The sequence below is a fragment of the Rhinichthys klamathensis genome, unplaced genomic scaffold, assembly GCF_029890125.1.
Source record: "Rhinichthys klamathensis goyatoka isolate OS25496 unplaced genomic scaffold, OSU_Roscu_1.1 h1tg000006l_1, whole genome shotgun sequence".
NCBI lineage: Eukaryota > Metazoa > Chordata > Actinopteri > Cypriniformes > Leuciscidae > Rhinichthys > Rhinichthys klamathensis.
In genome coordinates this window covers 1,113,930-1,133,839 of record NW_026606559.1, presented here as the reverse complement: position 1 = coordinate 1,133,839, position 19,910 = coordinate 1,113,930, and the positions used below count along the sequence as shown (strand labels likewise).

The window sequence follows — 19,910 nt, the reverse complement described above, 5'->3', positions numbered from 1 at the left end:
AGATGAAGAGTTTATCTGCTTGATATTCTCATTTGCTGGCAAGAGGGCGTCGCTCGCAAATGCCTGAAAGAAAGAAGCTTTAGCTGCTTAATGTGCCATTGCTAAGAGTTGCTAAGTGTTCATCATTGACCTTTATGTCACTCAGCAACACGAGAGCAAACCTTTTACAAGGCAGCTAATAAGACGCTCTGTGCTTCTCGGTTTTAAACCAGACGCTGGTTTAGGGAAGCCTCTGAAAAGAGTGGGTGTTTGCAGCACGACACGTTTTTTTTGCCATTTTTTTTTTCTCTGTGGAACACAAAAGATCAATATTGTCCATACCATGAAAGTCAGTGGAGTTCAAAGTTGTGTGTAGTGTATGGACCAAAAATGTCTTTATTCCTTTGTAGAAGAAAGAAAGTCATACATGTTTGGAAAAACATTAATTACTATACTTTTAAAAACATTGAAACTAGATTTTCACAAGTGAAAAGGCATTTTAGTGTTAGGTTTTGTCTACAAGGTCTACATTTTTCTTTGATCCAGGTAAATTAAAAAAAAATGTCATTATGGTACGTGGTCTCTAATTCTCTAGAATGTTTATGTATTTGTCTATGGCATTGTAGTACAATATTTACTGACTTTTGATAGGTTAGTATGTTGATAATATGCAGACATATGTAAAACACAAATAAATAATGCTCAAAACATCACTGGTTTTTGCTGTGGAAATTAAAATGGTTGTAACTGCAATATATTTGGCTATTCTAAACATGTAGTATTGCCCACAGCATGTGTGTAGTAACTTGGCAGTAGTTTTCATTTTCATTAGAAAGGAGGAAGTGAGTCAGGAAAGTGCTGTTGTGTAGGAGGCAGCGGTGTCCTTTCACTGAGTTTCAGGCACTCAGAGCTTCTCTACTGCCCATCACGTTACTTTAAAATGCATGCTGAGCTCCTCTGAGTGTCCATGTTGAAGATGGTGTGACACATTTTTGTCTTTTCCTCTCTGGTCTAACCCATAAGTCAACTGTTTGTTGGACAACCATTGTGTGTCCTGTGGAAGTAAACAGCACAAATTGTTAATGCTTGATTAGTTGTTCTACAACTGACTAATGAATTTGGGAGTTGCAGTAAAACCTTCTTGGAACAGTTGCATCTTTTAAGTCAATCGTCTTTGGCTGTTGCATCATGTCTTGTGCAGTTATTTGAACATCCCACCATTTTTAAGACACTTATGTTAAAAATAGTCTAACCTTTAAAAGTGTCTTGAGATCTATGCATTCTGTTCTAGTGCCACGTCCTTTTGGGACGATATTGGGTGAGATATTGTCTAATATGATGTAATTTGCTGACATTAAAGGGATAGTTCACCCTGTCATAATTTAATCACTTCATGTTGTCCCAAATCTATATGACTTTCTTCTTTTTTTGTAGAATATTTTAGTCATTTTTGTCCTTGCGTTTAAAGTCACTGGGGTCCAAAGTTGTTTTTGACCTCCTTAACATTCATTGTATGGACAAAAAATCATGTGTGTTATAAAACATGGGTTTTAAACATGGGGGTGAGTAAATGATGGCGTGCAGCTTTCATTTTTGAATGGATTATCCTTTTAAACACCTCTTAAAATGATATTTTCTTAAAATTCACGTTATTTTCTTAAAATTCAAATTCAAGGGCAAGTCAAGTTGCTGTTTATTCGCCAAGCCAGTTATCAGCCAATGTACATAATCAAAAAAAAAAAATAGTATTTGGTCTATCACTTGTAAAAAATAGATGGGGAAGGTTAGCTGTGTGGTGATATTTCCTGCTCAGGGAGAAGATTGCATTAGATTAATATGTGGTTTGTGCATGAAGTGTGAAGTTGTACATGGGCAAGCTTGGTTTTTCAACGTTGAGGTCAACGTGTAGGATGTATTAAATGTCATGGTGTTCCTCTCTTGGTTGAGGCTCATTTTGTGTGCCATATCATCAGATTACAATATGATAGTCATAACAGAACCAAAACTGGGGTTTACCTTATCCATGGCAATGCATAATGGAAATACGCCCAGTACTATTTTCTGGTCTCTTAATCCCCCAGCGTTTAACTGATTTTATGAAAATCTCATGTGACTTATGAGCTCACCAAGCTTTACAATGACCCTCATACAGACCTCAGATTCTCCATTTTCAAACACCCTGTATCTTGGAAACCGGGCGATACCCGGTTCGATTAAAAAAAAATTTAATTCACAAAGAAGAAATTATGTAAAATCAAAGATGTGATTGGTATCATTTGCATAACACTAAACCAGTGCGCGATTGTCATGATCTGCTCTGCCATCTGAAGAAGCTTTGGATTATGTAATTTGTTTACGTCCAAAGGCGAGTGAATAAACAAGGGTGACACTACAGTATTACACACTGACTTGTTTTTAGCACCTGCTTATTAAATGAATCAGTAGCTTTGAGGTGTTTGTCATTTTCTGGCACATGTTGTTTTTTTAAAACTGGTTTAGTTCATTTCTTAGACCCGCACAGATGCGACTGAAGAGGTGGACAGACAGGATGTAATGTGAGAATGATCAGATCCTGTTGTCCTACCTTGAATAGCTCATGTAGCTCTGTTTCTCTCTTGCGCTGTTAAAGGATACTCTGTTATAATGTATTGATCAAAAAGATGCAGTTTGAGTTGGTTTCGATTTATCGGAGGATTACTATTAGAGCTGCAAATAAGAACTATTTTGATAATCTGTTTAAATTAATTTTATATTTACCATTTTATTGTAAAAGCTTGTCATTTATACATATTATTGACCCATTCTCTCCATCAAAAAATCTGCAGATTGAAGGCTATTCCAACAACAACAACAACAACAAAAAAGTCCACAATGATGTATTGTTCTGTAGGAACGCACATCTCCTTTGAACAGACTTGTCTTTCTTGTGATGATGTAAGAGACTAGGGCTACAACTGGGGATGTGCACGAGTAATATTACATTTTCTCTGATTGGTTATAGTAGCATGCAGTCCAGACTGGCAAAATAAAGTAAAACTATGGATTTGAAATTGCACAGTGATGCCTGGAATCATTTTGATCATGAAAATACAGTTAAGTGCAAGATGTGCACCGCCAATCTGCCACATAACCTTATAAGGAGAACACTGTTGTAAATTATTTTTGCTTTAGTTGCCCGTGTTTCAGTTTTGTTATTACGGCAAGAGTGCATCCACAACGGGAGTAACACTTAACTTAGTTCAAGTTGACTTACATTTGGGTCCTCTTGTGCAGATACAAGTTGTAATGTTACATTATCTGATGAAACTCATATAGGATGTCGCATAGAAACGGCTTCAGGTTAGTGGTACTCTTCAGCTTCACCTCATACAGCTATTCCTTTTAGTTGTTTCTTTTTCAAAAACATTGATGCATTATTGATAATCTGGCAGTTATTTTTCTTGTCATACTTTCATACATGCCCCGCCCTCCCACACAAACCCCACCCCTTAGTACTCGTTTTTGAGATCAGTACTCGAAATGAAAAATTGACAAAAGCACATCCCTAGCTGCAACCAACAATTATTTTGATAATCAATTAATCTGTAGATTATTTTTTGATTTAAAATCTGAAAATTATTATACATAATAAATTCTTCTTGATTGATCTTGCCAGATCTTTACTAAGTTACTTGTCAATGAATTAAATTCCCATATATTTTGGTCAAATGATCATCTGCCATTATAGCTTGTATTGGAGGTCTATTAAAGGCACAGTATGTAAGTTTCACCGCTAGAGGTCACATATTTAAAACTATAACTAAGGCGTATCTTGAAGATGGCTTGAATGAACGGGGAATCATGGGAGTTGTTGTCTTTGCCTCCACAGCCGATCGAAAGCAATCCGACGGGACTCAGGGAGAAATCATGTTCATGGATGAGCTAAAGTTTTATTGTGGTATGAAGCAGGCGGGGCAGAGAGCCTAGGGCATTTTTCGTTGCTGTTTTTATTTTGCTTGTATGCTGCAATCGGCCGCTGCTGCTCCTTTCATTTTGTTGTTTATTTTACGAATAAAGTTGTTTAATATCCGCTTCCTTCTTATTTGAACCTGACTTTTGTTACAGTTACGTTTAATCACTTAAATTCACCGCAAAATAGCCACAATTGCTGATTTACTCATACAGGTCAGTTTATTTGAAGATTTAAAATTGTGGGGTTACACTTAGTGCTGGGCTGTATACCAGTTCATGTAGAATAATACCGGTGTTGATTTTTTTTATGATATGAATTTTTAATATAGCGCAATACGGTGTATGTCACTTGAACAACGATCGGAACGCGGCGTGACACTGTTTGAGAGGGGTCCCTTTTCACTGTTGCACTGTGGTGAGGGCACAGCTGTATGTGTTACTAAGTGTGACGGTGAAGATGGATAGGTTAAACTGTAATTGATAGTGGTCAAACAGTGTTTCCCAAACATTGGTTCACAACACTGCCCGCCACAAATATATTTTCCAGAAGGCTTTGAAACGTGCAGTGCTCATGTTTATTAAACGATATCAGTCAAAATGCGGCGTAACGCGTGAGTGTTTTTATATGAATGTATCTTTGAAGGAAACTGACTGTCTTTAGAAAAGTTTTGATGTTATTTGAATCTTTCTTTATCTTTCCTGATAAAGCAGCGTTTATGAGCACTGCGCTGCTTTGTGTTCAGCCGTTACTGGGGAAACCGCTATTTCTGCTGCTCCTAAAGTGCCTCTACTGGCACCTCGTTGCATCATTTTGTGGGGCCTTGCAAACCTGTATTAAAGGAACACGCCGACTTTTTGGGACTTTAGCTTATTCACCGTATCCCACAGAGTTCGATAAGTCCATACATACCCATTTCATCTCCGTGCGTGCCGCAACTCTGTCTGACGCACCCACCGCTAGCCTAGCTTTGCACAAAGACTGGAAGTAAATGGCTATATACAAATCACAACATGTACACTACCGTTCAAAAGTTTGGGGTCAGTGAGAATTTTATTTTTATTTTTTGGAGGAAAGAAATCAATACTTTTATTTATCAAGGACAGTAAAGACATGTATAATGTTACAAAAGATTCTATTTCAAACAAATGCTGTTCTTTTGAACTTCCTATTCATCAAAGAATCCTAAAAAAAAAAAAAAAACTGTACAACTGACAGACCAACAACTGTTTCAACATAATAATAATAAATGTTTCTTGAGCATCAAATCCTCATATTATACTGATTTGTGAAGGATCATTTGACACTGAAGACACTGACACTGGTGATGCTGAAAATTCAGCTTTGATCACAGGAATAAATTACACTTTACCATATATTCACACAGAAAACAGCTGATTTACACTGGAATAATATTTAATACTATAACTGATTTTTGTTGTATTTTTAATCAAATAAGCGCAGCCATGGTTAGCAGAAGAGAATTCTTTTAAAAGTATTTAAAATCGTACCGACCCCAAACTTTTGAACGGTAGTGCAAATAGGCAAACGTTGGCGTTTTTGTCACTTATTGGGAGCAGTATGCTAGCTGGAGCCGTTTACCTCCAGTCTTTGTGCTAAGCTAGGCTAGCGGTGGCTGCGTCAGACAGTTACAGCACACACAGAGATGAAAAGGGTATGTAGGACTTATCTAACTCGGGGGGATACGGTGAATAAGCTAAAGTCCCAAAAAGTCGGCGTGTTCCTTTAATACTAGTGTGGTAATTGTAACAGTAAAACAGGACATTCTAAGTCAATCTACTGCAGTATTTCCTCTCTTAATCAGTAGAAAATGTGGTTTAAAAAAAATAAAATGCGTCGTATACCGTGAAACCGGTATAATTTAGAAAAATACAGTGATACAAATTTTTGGTCATACCCCCCAGCACTTGTTACACTACACACAGCACTGTTTTACTTAGTCAAAACAATCATATTAAAATACGTTTGAGTGTGTTGAAAGTTATGTTATAACGTTACTCTGTGTGTTCGCTCTGTGGCTGGTGTGCGACATTGCACTAAGCTAGATCAATATTAGAATATTATGTTAATAAAAGCTGGATGACTTGTGTTGCTAAATGGCATACAATTAATTTTAAAATGTATTGTCTGTGGAGAAAATTCTGTATTACTGTAACTACAAACAAAGCTCTTTTTATGATTATGCCATGTTAACCACTTGACATCTGATTTACTTTTTGGGTACAAACATGTTACCCGCGGTCAAAAAAACAAGACATTCAAACAATTAGACTAACCGTGTTGATATCTTTGGGTATATGAATTATGAACCCCTAAATATTTCAAAGAATTCTCACCATTTAAACTAAATTATTTTCCCTCAAATAAATAGATGTTTGGCAATTAAAAGTTTAGACCTGGAGGGTTTTTGTACAATTAATTTATAGCCTAATAATTCTCAGAAAAATTTGATTGTTTCCAGGACTTCTAATGAGCAGTGGGAAATGCTGTTAGACAACATTTAATAACATGCTTTTGTTTGAAGCGCTTATAAATATAAAGCAACAACTTGGATCATATAGCCTACCTTTCTCGCAGCAGCTCACTCTGTCCTCCAATATTTTCCATATCCCATATTCCATATCATTTTGTCCATAGAAATGGGATATTCACTACTGTAAACGAAGCGAAATGACTGGCTGATAGTTTCAGAGCACAGAGTGCAGATCCGATTAATTGATAATCAAATTAGTTGTTGATTTTATTTGAACTATTTATCGATAATAATTGATTTAAGAAAAGGAATATTGACATTTTAACTAGTGGTGTCAGAGTTTTGGACCTCTTTGTGTATATAAAAAAAAAGCATTTGCATTTATACAAGTAGCCGCTGATTTGATCTCTCAACAGTGAGACGTTTCAGGGAATTATTTAAAAGCCACAAAGCATTGGTTAAGATTTGATTAACCAGAAATGTTCTTGCCTTACCTGGTATTATCTCTTATGTGTGCTGATATATTGTCATGATAAGAGTCATTATAATCACTTTCTGTTCCTGCTCCTATTATAACCCTTTATTTTTCTATTTCTCTTTCCCAGGCGTCTGAAAGATGGTGGACCGCTTGGCGAACAGTGAGGCCAACTCTAAGCGCATCGGGTTTGTGGAAGCATGCTTTGGCACTGCAGGTCAACCGCTGGCCATCCCAGGCCGAGTGCTCATCGGGGAGGGTGTTCTCACAAAGCTGTGCCGCAAAAAGCCCAAAGCCCGGCAGTTCTTCCTCTTCAATGACATCCTGGTGTACGGCAACATCGTCATCCTGAAGAAGAAATACAATAAGCAGCACATCATCCCTCTGGAGAGCGTCACCATAGACACTGTGGAGGATGAGGGCGAACTACGCAATGGCTGGCTCATTAAAACGCCCACCAAATCCTTCGCCGTCTATGCTGCAACAGCAACAGAGAAGTCCGAGTGGATGAGCCACATCAGCAAGTGTGTTTCGGACCTGCTGGAAAAAAGCGGGAAATCTCCCACCGGCGAGCACGCAGCGGTCTGGGTGCCCGACTCGGAAGCGACCGTGTGCATGCGCTGCCAGAAGATGAAGTTCACCCCCGTCAACCGCCGCCACCACTGCCGGAAGTGCGGCTTCGTCGTGTGCGGCCCCTGTTCAGAGAAGAAGTTCCTGCTGCCCAGTCAGTCGTCCAAACCAGTGCGTGTGTGCGAGTTCTGTTACAAGCAGCTCTCCACAGGCGCCACCCTTCCCTCCCACTCGGACAGCCGGCATGGTTTGGAGTTTTCCAGCAACAACATGTCGGACGACGACGATGAAGACGACAGCAGTGACTAAGGGTCACTTTTAGGAATACTGACAATTTACAGATCATATCTTGATATTTTAGTCTCGCTAATTTTCATTCAGGGTTTGCAAAGGTTCCTGTGGCAAAAACAATTAAAGGCCCTGCGCATGTGATCAAAAGGTTTGATGGGAAATGTTCCTGCGTATTCATGAACACTACTTGCCTGCTCGCTCTACTTTCACACTTGTTTCACTCTATAGACCATTTTTCATATAGATGTATTTCTTGGTTATGGTGCTCTTTCATCAACTTTATTTGAACTCGTTTCTACCTTTTTGCTACTTTATTCACTCTGCTACTATGCTGCTATCCCCTGGAACAGAGAATGTTGGCTAATGTGATTGCGGGCTGTTACTAGACATACATTCCCTCAGGTGAAACTATGTAGTGCATTATAACTAGGTTTTAAACAAGGAGCTGCATTTAATGCTTTGAACAACTAACCACTAACAAACCATGAAAGTGTGTTTGGGTGAAAGTCTTCTGTTTCTCACTTTAGTCAGTTTCTAGTAATTGCAAATGACAAATCAGATAGATGCTACTAAGCTTGTAAATGTGTATATAATGCTGTGGTGTAGGAAGTCTATTGCATAATTCATCATCTGACAAGGTCGTCACTGCCTCAGTGCCTTATTTATCCTCAGGAAGTAGATCCTGGAAGTGAGAAAATATTTAGACTACAGTTTGACTTGGGTCAATTTTTTTTTTTACTTTCAGACACCTGCCGCCTTTCGATACCACACCACATGACATATCCTGTTTAGAGGCACACAGGGTACCATTCAATGACCATATGACTAGTTCTGATCAAAACTAGACTGTCAGTTTCAGTTGAGTACAGTTCAAATTATTGTTATCTCAGTCCAAATAGCTTTTAGACCCATGATTCTAGTATCTTGCATCTGTACTCCACATGTCCTGAACTACGCTGGTGTCTCTCTCCTGCCCTGACTTCAACTCTATAGAAATATACACGCTAACATGCAGCTCGCAGGGATCGCACTTCACTAAGGCGAAGGACGCGCTCTCCAAGCCCTCTCTAATTGGGGTCTTTATGTTAGCAAGGTCATATGTCAGGCCTTGACGGTAAATCCTACAGATTTTGAACGGGAATCGAAAGCATTATGCGGAAGTGACAGCCACACAGCCACCTTTTGTTTTTTTTAAATTGGCTGTTCAACACAATAAAAACGGCACTAACATCTTTCCAAAGTGGTGTTTTATACAGTGGTATAGTGGCGTTGGACTCTTAAAGAAATGCAGTAGTATATTTCATCAACGCTCTACCAGGTTTACAGTCATTTTTCCTCTTACACAAGTCAAGCTTGTGGGAGAATCAGCAGAACTTCTTGACTGTCTATGAATACTTGACTGAATACTTGATCACCTGTGTCAGAATAACAAAACTGACATTGAAAAGGGAAACTAACTCTGGCTAAAGAGTCCGTTCAGACCGTCTAGTTTATATGCAACGAGATACACTTGAGTGAAAACTTTTGTTTGTTTTGCTTTTTTTTACACATTTGTGTGTCTTATTTGAGATTTAGAAATAGGTTTACAGTGATTGACTTAGAATAATCTAATCTTTCTTTTGGAACATAACAGTAGAAGCTATATATGGCATAATGTTGGATTTAATGAATTGTTTTAACCTGAGATGGTGTCTTTGTTTTAATTCTACTTATGTTGTAATATTCTGCTTCAGTTGTAATATCATGAGATAATTGGTTTGATTTTCCATGTTGTAAACTTTGTACAGTTTTTTTGATATATATTTACTCTTACTTGGGTTTGCAGCTGTTTTTCTTTTTCGTAGCATTTCCGTGTGGTTCATGTGTGTATTTCCTGAACACCTCTGGATCAGCTACCAGCACTTTACTCTCTCTGTAAACCACAAGAGAGGGGTGGGGCCTGTGTAGGATGTGGGCGGGATTACAAATGGCCTGCAAATACAAGATCTTAATAATTTGAGCAAAGCATCAGAGTATAAACAGGATTGGCATTTACTTTCAATTTATTTTCTTTTGCAATTTCTTGAACATGTAATTTATAATTCTCTGTTCTTGAATGGATTTTTGGGATTTACTGTTTTCTTGTACATTTTTGCATTTTTAATACTCATTTAAAACTCTGAAAGGGCTGAAACTGAATGTAATTGGTCATATCATCATTATTAGATACTAATTTTGAGGAAATATATGCATTGCTTAAACTCTTGTGCCTTGTCTTATGTAATACTGGCCGAATCCAAGTAACCGTTCTAGAACGAATTAGACTGTTCACACTGTTAGACGGTCATAACGGTTCAGACCCGAATCGTGTCCCGTGGCTCTCTTTCATTTGACTGAATATCTGCATTGGTTTCTATGACAATCACATTGAGTTGGTGTGTATGCTTATGCAAAAAAAAACACACAACAGCAAAAAAGTTTGCAATACAGATGTTGTCTAACAACACAACAACATGCTGACTTGGCGCTGGATTATTATGTTTTATGAAGCAGTGGCAGAAACGTATGAAGCTGGAATGCGCGGCTTTATTCCGTGTTCCCTTTGCCACCGGTCTCAAAACTCAGAGGCGTGTAGACCAGGTGTATATTGTAATTTTCTGCTCAACTCGCACCTGCAACAACACAACCTTGCTTCTACAAAGATGTTCAGCTCGTTTTCTAGAAACATCGTCTGACGTGAAGTGAAGCTACGCAAAATCCAATCAGAGCGGTCAGACTCAAACGGATTTCCAGAAATGTGATTTGAATCAGATCTCAAACCACTACATATGAATGTAGCTTTAAATGGATTAAAAATAGATTTCATGTGAATTTTTTTTTTTTTTTTTTGCTGTTCACACTTGATAAATATGATCGGATTCCAATCGGATATGCAAAAAAAAAAAAAAAAAAGATCTGGGCTGACAGTTGAACAAGGCTTGCATGTCTCCAGAAGTTGGGATCACAACCAAACTGAACTAGCTACGTTCAGACTGCAGGCAAATCGGATTTTTTTCTCAAATCTGATCTTTTCATGCAGACTGTCCACACTATTAATTGCAAGTGATCAAATATGATTCGTGTCCGGACATAGCCAACCTATCTGCATGGCGACGTAGGCATCATCTCGCTCTCCAAATAAGTGCCCTGTCGAGTTGCGGTGCAGAACTTCTCCGTTACACAGGAAAATGCCGAAATCTTTAGACATACAGTTTGTACTATACAACACTGTATGAACACTTAAGGCATTTCTTGTCACCAGTTTTGAAGTTATTGTTGTGTGACGCAAAAGACAGTTTGAAATCCGATTTGAGCAGCCAGAGCGTCCAGACTAAGACTCATCTAAAAAATGGATTGGAATCGCATTTCAAACCAACTCCATATGTGGTTAGAATCAGATTAGAAAAAATCCGTGTTTTTTTTGGTCAGACTTTCAAAAACCCATCTGGATAAAATCTGGATATGCAAAAAAAAATCTCATTTTTGCTGGCAGTCTGAACAGGGCCTGGTCATTGCGATGGATAATCGGTCTGTCAGTCTATTTGTGTGAACCTTTTTATGGTAATCTGTGCCACGTGATGTCACGAGGTAATATGGTAAAAGGGGATTACAACATTACTTGTCACTAGGGTTAATGTGTTTTAATTCCTTATTTGACATGGTTTCTTGTTTTATGTTTTATCATCATTTTTTCGTCAACGTTTGGCCTATAATGCACAAATGGTCCCTAAAATCTAGCTGTTTATTTAGAATAATGAGCTGTAAGGACTGTGACTGTGTTAATGGCACTCTTTTGAAACAAACCACTGAAGCCTGAAATGCAAAAATCACACATTTTCATGCAGCTGATTGACAAGCAAGGAAATAGGTTAAATCAAGAGTGCTGCGACATGACTGTCAACAATATTTGGTCATTTGCCACTCAATGCCTTCATCGAATTGACCGTCTGGATTTTTAATAGAGGATGCACTTAATCCCAGAACTGCCGTGAGATTTGTGGGACATTTTAACTAACCCTGACCACCAGACCATGAAGAATATTCGGGCGTGTCTATACTTATAACAGGTTTCACTGCAGATCATTTTGGTGTATGATAACCTGTTGGGACTGTTTGTTTCTCACAGGGTTCTCAGCTGCATGTGTTGAACCCTTCTGCTCTGCACATGGGGATTATGCTGCTGATATAAGCGATTATATATCACGTGCATGTTGCGACAAGACAAATCTTCATAATTCAAACCGTTATGAGTGTGTGGAAAGCTAGAGTTAAAACATGTTCAAGGATTTTACATGCTATTATGACCTTTGAACTTTTGAAAAGTGGAAATCAATGACCAACTGACCATATGTAATCTCTGGTCTCCTGTGCTAATACTTAAGTGGACCATATTATACACGTGGGCAAGCACAGTTTAAGACTCCAGAAACAAATATATGCACACCTGGCTGGTGTTGTATGCATTTTAAAGCATTATTACGATTATTAAATGGTTAGTTCACCTAAAAATAAAAATTAATAATTTTCTCACCCTCAAGTTGTTCCAAACCTGTTTAAATGTCTTTATTCTGCTAAACACAAAAGAAGATAATTGAAGAATATGGGTAACCAAACAGTTGATGGGCCCCATTGACTTTCATATATGGGGAAAAAATACTATGGAAGTCAACGGAACCCATCGATGTTTGGTTACTGACATTCTTCAAAATATATATTTTTTGTATTCATAAGTTTGTTAAATAACTTTCATTTTTAGGTGAACTATCCCTTTAAGCTTACTGTAGTTATGAGTGTAGTCTCTAGGGTGTGGAGACTGGGAATCCTGTCTGTACTCTGCAGTCACATGGTGTTCTCTCATAAATCATTCGCCCTTTGCCTTTCAGTCATGGTGATTCAAATGTTCTGCCTTAGTCTCAGAGAAAGTGCCATTTTGAAGAGATAAAGCGAACAAAAGGAAAGACAGGTTCTTAGTTTTTGTGAATAAAAGAAGTTGGTGTGTTAATTTAACTCATGCTCTGAAATGTTCTCTACATCGAGACTAGCTTAAAGGAATAGTTCGCCATAGAATAAAATAAAATGTCTCCTTTTTTATCCATACAATTTAGTAATGGTAAACGAAACGGTATGATTAGAAGAATGAAAGTCATAGCCTACATGTTTGGAGGGACATGATGGTGCAAATGATGACAAATTTTTTTAGGGCAACACCTTTAAACGAATAGTTTACCGTAAAATCAAGTTAAGTAAACAAAAAATATTATAATAACAAAATAGTTAATCGCAGAAGAAGGTGATACGAATTTTAATTGACATGAATGGTGTTTTTTATGAACTCACTTTAAGGATTGAATGCATTGATTAAAAATATGTTTGTAGGCCTATATGCAATTCACAAAGTTTTCAAAGTAGTTACTGCAACAAAAAAAAAAAATCCACGTCGAAGTTAAATAAAACTCTTTTTTTTTTTATATACGCCTGCATTATCAAGCATCAGTTATTAAGTTTGACGGAATGCGCTTCCGGTATCAGATGCATTTCAATGAGGTTGAGTTCTGTCTCTTTGTAGGTGTTGGGTAAAAGGAAGAAACTAGCAGAATGTAAGAGATTCACCATGACAGTTTTACAGTGTGTGTCATAATGATAGCTAAAGTGCGACCCCTGCTGGCACCATAAAGTTGTGTACTTTTTTTTATTTTTTGGAACAAACTTTGACTTTGTCAAGATTTTTTTAAAGCTTTGTTCTGTCGGGTCCATGAACGACCTAAACAGAAAAATATTTTATGACACACACGCAACGTGCGAAACTACAATGATAGTCTGGTGAGGAAAATTGTACTTCTGATGATGATGATGTAAAATACTAATGATTGTTGTGGCAGTCTCTACCAGCAATTGCACAGAAAAATATTGTAAAGGCTCTGCATGTAATCAGAATTTCTGCACGTCCAATAGTAAGTAAAGACTAAGCCACAGAAATAACGTACAAGTCTTGCTCATTGGTGTTGTTGTGATGCAGGATTTATACTTATCCTCTGGAATGACAGAACAATTGCTTATTGTAGTTTACCTACTTCCATATTTACTTGAACGTGTGACTTGTAGTAGCCTAGTGACTGCCCAGTTAAGATGTAGGTGCATTTTAAAATGTTAGTTCACCTAAAAAGGAAAATTCTGGCATATATTTACTTACCCTCATGTCGTTTCAAACCCGTAAGACTTTCGTTCATCTTCGGAACACAAATGAAGATCTTTTCAATGAAATCTGAGAGCTTTCTTTCCCTCCATTGACAGTTATACGCAACTACCACTTTAATGCTTCAAAAAGTTCATAAGAGATTGTAAAACTAATCCATATAAAAATCCATATAAATTGAGCAGTTTAGTACAATTTTTCTAAAGAGACTCGATCATTTTATATGATGAACAGATAACATAATTGATCAGCGAACATAAACAGAAGCTCAAACGTGCTGGGTAACACGAGCATGAACCTCATTGGTCCTCGAGGAAGTGTAAACGTGCTGCGTAACACAAGAATGAACCTCATTGGTTTTCACACGTCAAGCGAACATGCTTGAGCTTTCGTTTACCACAACTGATGTGTCAGTTGATGAATATGTGAATAAATGACTAAATTAAATCGGTTCACCATATAAAGTGATAGGTCTCTTCAGAAAATTTGGACAAAACCACTCAATTCATATGGATTAGTTTTACGATCTCTTTATGAACTTCTTGAAGTGTCGGTTACGTATAGCTGTCAATGGAGGGACAGAAAGCTCTCGGATTTTATCAAAAATATCTTCATTTGTGTTCCGAAAATGAACGAAAGTCTTACGGGTTTAGAATGACATGAGGGTGAGTAATTAATGACAGAATTTTCATTTTGGGGTGAACTAACCCTTTAAGGCAACATCCGTCCTTTACTGTTCCTTTAACCATAATGATCAGGATATGAGGCTTTTATCTCTCTGTGTTCATCTTTTAAAAATGCTGGATGTGCTTTTGGCCTTTGTGTCTGATAGCATAATGCATGAGAGTAGAAGGAAGATCTTTCTCCGTTCTTTAACACCCATCATTACTATGCAATAGTCTGCTCTGTGACCGGACAATTAAGAGCTAGGCTGGGCTTTCTGATATGACTTTGCTTTGTGTAACACGCGACCCCCAACAACACTGCACAAAAGACTTCATTTTCGAGCTTTGATTGTGCTTTTATAGTAGATATTTGGTCCCTTTTGGAGCTTGACAGTGCTGTGAACCATTACATGGCAAAAGCGGTGTAATGATTTTTCCAAAATGTCTACTTTTATGTTCCACAGAAAATAACAATACACGGCCTTGAAACAACCATTTACATTTTTAGCTTAACTATTTCTTTTTCATACACAGCTTATATTGAAGGTCACCAGTCAGCACAAGAAATATGCTTGACTGAATGTATTGAACAATTTCTAACTGATAATGTTAATTGGATGTGAAAATGTCAAATTATTTCTCTTCTCTAGAAATGATGAGGCAATTTTACAACAGATTTATACATTTTCTGAAGAAAAATCATGCTTGAATTTGCTAAACTCACCAACAATGCTAAGGTATTGTCAGTGTTTGCCATGGTGTTGATGTCACCGTGATTTTGCCAAGTGACATATTCTGTTGATCCTGGAACAACATTCCTGTCTGAAAATTGAGTCATAACCAACCCTATCCCTAACTATTTCCAGGTAGGGATAGGGTTGGTTTGATTATTTCCAGCTAAAGTTAATTTTGATTGATTCACCTCCGTCGAAATGATCAGACTTTAAACGCGAACCTGTGATTAACGCTGACGGCGTTCACATGCACATTCAGAATTGATTCTATAGTTATGTGCTTTTGAAAATATGTGTGCAGGTTTGTAATTCCATACAACCCAAATTTGCCTATAAATTTTGATACAGAATTTTGTTTTATTTTATCACTTCGGGGTATGCAATCCGAAATTCACAACGCTTTATCTGTAGAGTGGGAAAGGGATCCTCCATAGGGAGAGGATAGTGGATACTTTCCCTATACACTGCATTGTCATCGGGTCCAGGCGAATCTCCTTCGTCAGATCTGGACACTGCCTGGATCCGGCAGGCTGCGGGAAAACCTCGGGATAAACAAAGACACTAATATTAGCGTAGATGCCATTCTTCTTATGATGTAACAAGTACATCAAGATTTAAGGGAAGTGTTCCCAGTTCCGGCTGACCTAGTCTATGCAGCCTAACATTGAATTATAGAAGTCTATAATGTATTATGTGTATGCTAGGTCAAAGAGATGTGTTTTTAGTCTAGCTTTGAACTGACAGAGTGTGTCTGCTTCCCGGACAATGGTAGGAAGACTGTTCCAAAGTTTTGGTGCTAAATAGTGTAAGGCCGTCTAATTTGATCCAATGGCGGCATTCAAATTAGCGGTGAAGGTCTCACGCAGTGTTCCGCCTCTTCCCATGGCAAAGGGATTTTTAATTAAATGCAATACATTTTATCTTATGTATTAACTCGTTTCATCTGACTCCATAAAATGAAAAAGTTTTTCAATGATATCTGTGCATCATTAAATATACGTTAATGTTTGACTATTCCTTTTAACTCCAATGAAAATAGCGTCAAAGTCTGTTAGAATAATCAAATATAACAATTTATTATGTCAGGTAAAAGTATTATGCCAATTTCATAATCAGTTCAAAGATCATCAATACAAAACATCAAATGCTCTAGGATAAGAGAAATAGATGCAAACCCAACATTTAAGAAATAGGCTACATGAGCTAACCTCACGGGCTATCTGAAATACAGAAAGAGCCACGATTCCTTGCTGCATTCCATTAAATAGCCAGAACTTCTTTACAATGGTAATTTGCATTCAGAGGTTACACCTCTTGGGAAGAGGAGGAAGACCATTGCCTATCTTCCTTTGTGCCAGTTTCTCTAAACTTCTAAAAAACCTTATTACCTTTTGTTTTACTCTTTTGGAATGAGACATCTGAACCACTCACTCTGGGACATTTAAATGATACTAAACACAATAATCATTCACATTAAACCACCATATATATATTCTTATGTGAGTTTTAGCTGTTACTGGGTGAGAGAATGAAATGTAAATCAGGTGAGACTGCGTGAGGGGGAGGTCGAATGTTAATTTTCAGCAAGTTCCTTTGTTTCAATAGACCATGTGGTCAGGACAGTTTCTCCAACCAGTTTTACAGTCTTACAATAGGAAAAGGATCTACCGCCAGCAGTCGATTTAGATATTATAGGTATTATCAACTGGCCGGAATTTTAAGATCGCAATAGACGTGAAGGACTATAATGCGTTAAGAGCTCGCTCAAGTACTGCGGAGCTAAACCATTTAGTGCTTTGTAAATAATCAAAAATATTTTAAAATTTGTACGATGTTTAATAGGGAGCCAATGCAGTGTTGACAGAACCGGGCTAATATGGTCATATTTCCTGGTTCTAGTAAGAACTCGAGCTGCTGCGTTTTGAACTAGCTGTAGTTTGTTTATTAAGCGTGCAGGGCAACCACCCAGTAGAGCATTACTAGCCTTGAGGTCATGAACGCATTTACTAATTGTTCCGCATTTCCCAATGAGAGCATATGGCGTATTTTAGATATATTTTTAAGATGAAAAAATGCCGTTTTACAGATACTAGACACGTGACTTTCAAAAGAAAGGTTGGTATCAAAGAGCACACCCAGGTTCCTAACCGACGACGAAGACTTAACAGAGCAGCGATCAAGTGTTAGACAGTATTCTAGGTTATTACGTGTGGAAGTTTTTTGTCCAATAATTAGAATCTCTATAAATTAGAGTCTTTTCAGAATTAAGTAGTAGGAAATTACTAGTCATCCAATTTTTTATATCAGCTATGCATTCCGTTAATTTTGTGAATTGGTAAGTTTCGTTAGGTTTTGAAGAAATATATAGCTGAGTATCATCGGCATAACAGTGAAAGCTAACTCCATGTTTCCTAATGATATCTCCTAATGGTACCATGTACAGAGTGAACAGCAACGGTCCTAGTACTGAGCCTTGTGGTACGCCATACTGAACTTGTGATACGCCATACTGAACTTGTGATCGATAAGACATCTCTTCATTTACTGCTACAAACTGATAACGGTCAGTTAAGTATGATTTAAACCATGCTAGTGCAATTCCACTAATGCCAACATAGTTTTCTAGTCTATTTAAAAGAATGTTGTGGTCAATTGTGTCAAATGCAGCACTAAGATCAAGTAACACTAATAGAGAGATACAACCACGATCAGATGATAAGAGCAAATCATTTGTGACTCTAATGAGAGCAGTCTCAGTGCTATGGTACGGTCTAAATCCGGACTGAAAATCCTCGCAGATATCATTTCTTTCTAGAAAGGAACACAGTTGTGAAGATACTGCTTTTTTCTAATATCTTTGACAGAAAAGGCAGATTCGAGATCGGCCTGTAATTGACTAATTCTGTAGGATCAAGTTGTGGTTTTTTAAGAAGCGGTTTTATCATAGCCAGTTTAAAGGTTTTTGGTACGTATCCTAGAGACAAAGATGAATTAATGATATTAAGAAGAGGATATATGACCTCTGGAAACATCTCTTTCAGTAGCTTATTCGGTATAGGATCTAACATACAAGTTGTCGATTTAGATGAATTAATGAGTTTGCAGAATTCTTCCTCTCCTATAGCAACAAATGAATCAAATTTTTCCTCAGGGAAACTACAATGCACTCCCTGATGCGATAATGTGGTAGACGGTTGCATAGTTATAATTTTGTCCCTGATATTATCAATCTTATAAGTGAAGAAGTTCATAAAGTCATCACTGCTGTGTTGCTTGGACACTTCTGAGCTTGAAGCTTTCTTTTTCGTTAGTTTAGCCACTGTTTCAAATAAATACCTTGGATTATGTTTATTTTCTTCTAATAGGGTTGAAAAATAAGCAGATCTAGCAGCTTTTAAAGCCTCTCTGTAAGCAATCGAGCTCTCTTTCCATGAAATCCGAAATACCTCTAGTTTAGTTTTCTTCCAGTTGCGCTCCATTTTTCTGGCTGCTCTCTTAAGGGCCTGGGTGTGCTCGCTGTACCACGGCGTTGGACTATTTTCTTTAATCTTCTTTAAGCGCAACGGAGCAACTGCGTCTAAAGTGCTGGAAAAGAGAGAGTTAAAAGTTTCTGTTGCAATATCAAGTTCTTCTAAGCTATCCGGGATGCTGAGATGATGAAACTGATTAGGAAGATTATTGATAAAGCAATCTTTAGTGGCAGAAGTTATACATCTAACATATTTATAACACGGAGTCGGCTTTGCAGCCTTGGCTAAATGTAATTTACATGAGACTAGATAATGATCTGAGATGTCATCGCTCTGCTGCAGAATTTCAACGGCATCAACCTCTATTCCATGTGATAATATTAGATCTAGAGTATGATTACGACAATGAGTAGGTCCTGACTCGTGTTGTCTAACTCCAATTGAGTTTACAATGTCTTTAAATGCCAATCCCAATGCATCTTTTTCATTATCTACATGTATATTAAAATCACCAACAATTAGTACTTTATCGGCAGCCAATACTAATTCTGATAGAAAGTCCGCAAATTCTTTGATAAAATCTTTATGGTGCCCTGGTGGCCTGTATACAGTAGCCAGCATAATTCTCAAATGTGATTTATCGTTTACACTAAATATTTTTACATTAAGCACCAATACTTCAAAAGAAGTATATTTAAAACTAGATTTCTTAGTGGTTTTGAAAATATTACTATAAATTACAGCAACACCTCCCCCTTTGCCTTTCAGACGAGGTTCATGTTTATAACTGTAATCTTGTGGGGTTGACTCATTTAAAATAATGTAATCGTTTGGTTTTAGCCAGGTTTCTGTCAAACACAGCACATCTAGATTATAATCTGAAATCATATCATTAACTATGAGAGATTTTGAAGTAAGGGATTGAATATTCAGCAACCCAAGCTTTATCATTTGCTCATCTGTATTATATCTGTTTTTTATTTGTTGAACATCAATTACATTTTTAACCTGACGTTTTTTGGATTTCCAAATTCGGGGAACAGTCACAGACACAGACACATCGTCTCTATAT

The 19,910-nt window shown here is 37.4% G+C and overlaps 1 protein-coding gene across 2 annotated transcripts in view; it reads left to right on the top strand.

Annotated features, from left to right (window-relative positions):
- The window catches only part of plekhf2 (pleckstrin homology domain containing, family F (with FYVE domain) member 2), a 218,134-nt gene extending 210,259 nt beyond the window's left edge, over window positions 1–7,875 (top strand). For both annotated transcript variants that reach the window (XM_056257169.1, XM_056257161.1), the window contains exon 2: window positions 7,028–7,875. In XM_056257169.1, the coding sequence (XP_056113144.1) occupies window positions 7,039–7,776 (738 nt within the window). In that variant the 5' untranslated portion in view covers window positions 7,028–7,038 and the 3' untranslated portion in view covers window positions 7,777–7,875. The remainder of the gene's footprint in view (window positions 1–7,027) is intronic.
- The last annotated feature ends 12,035 nt before the right edge of the window (window positions 7,876–19,910 follow it).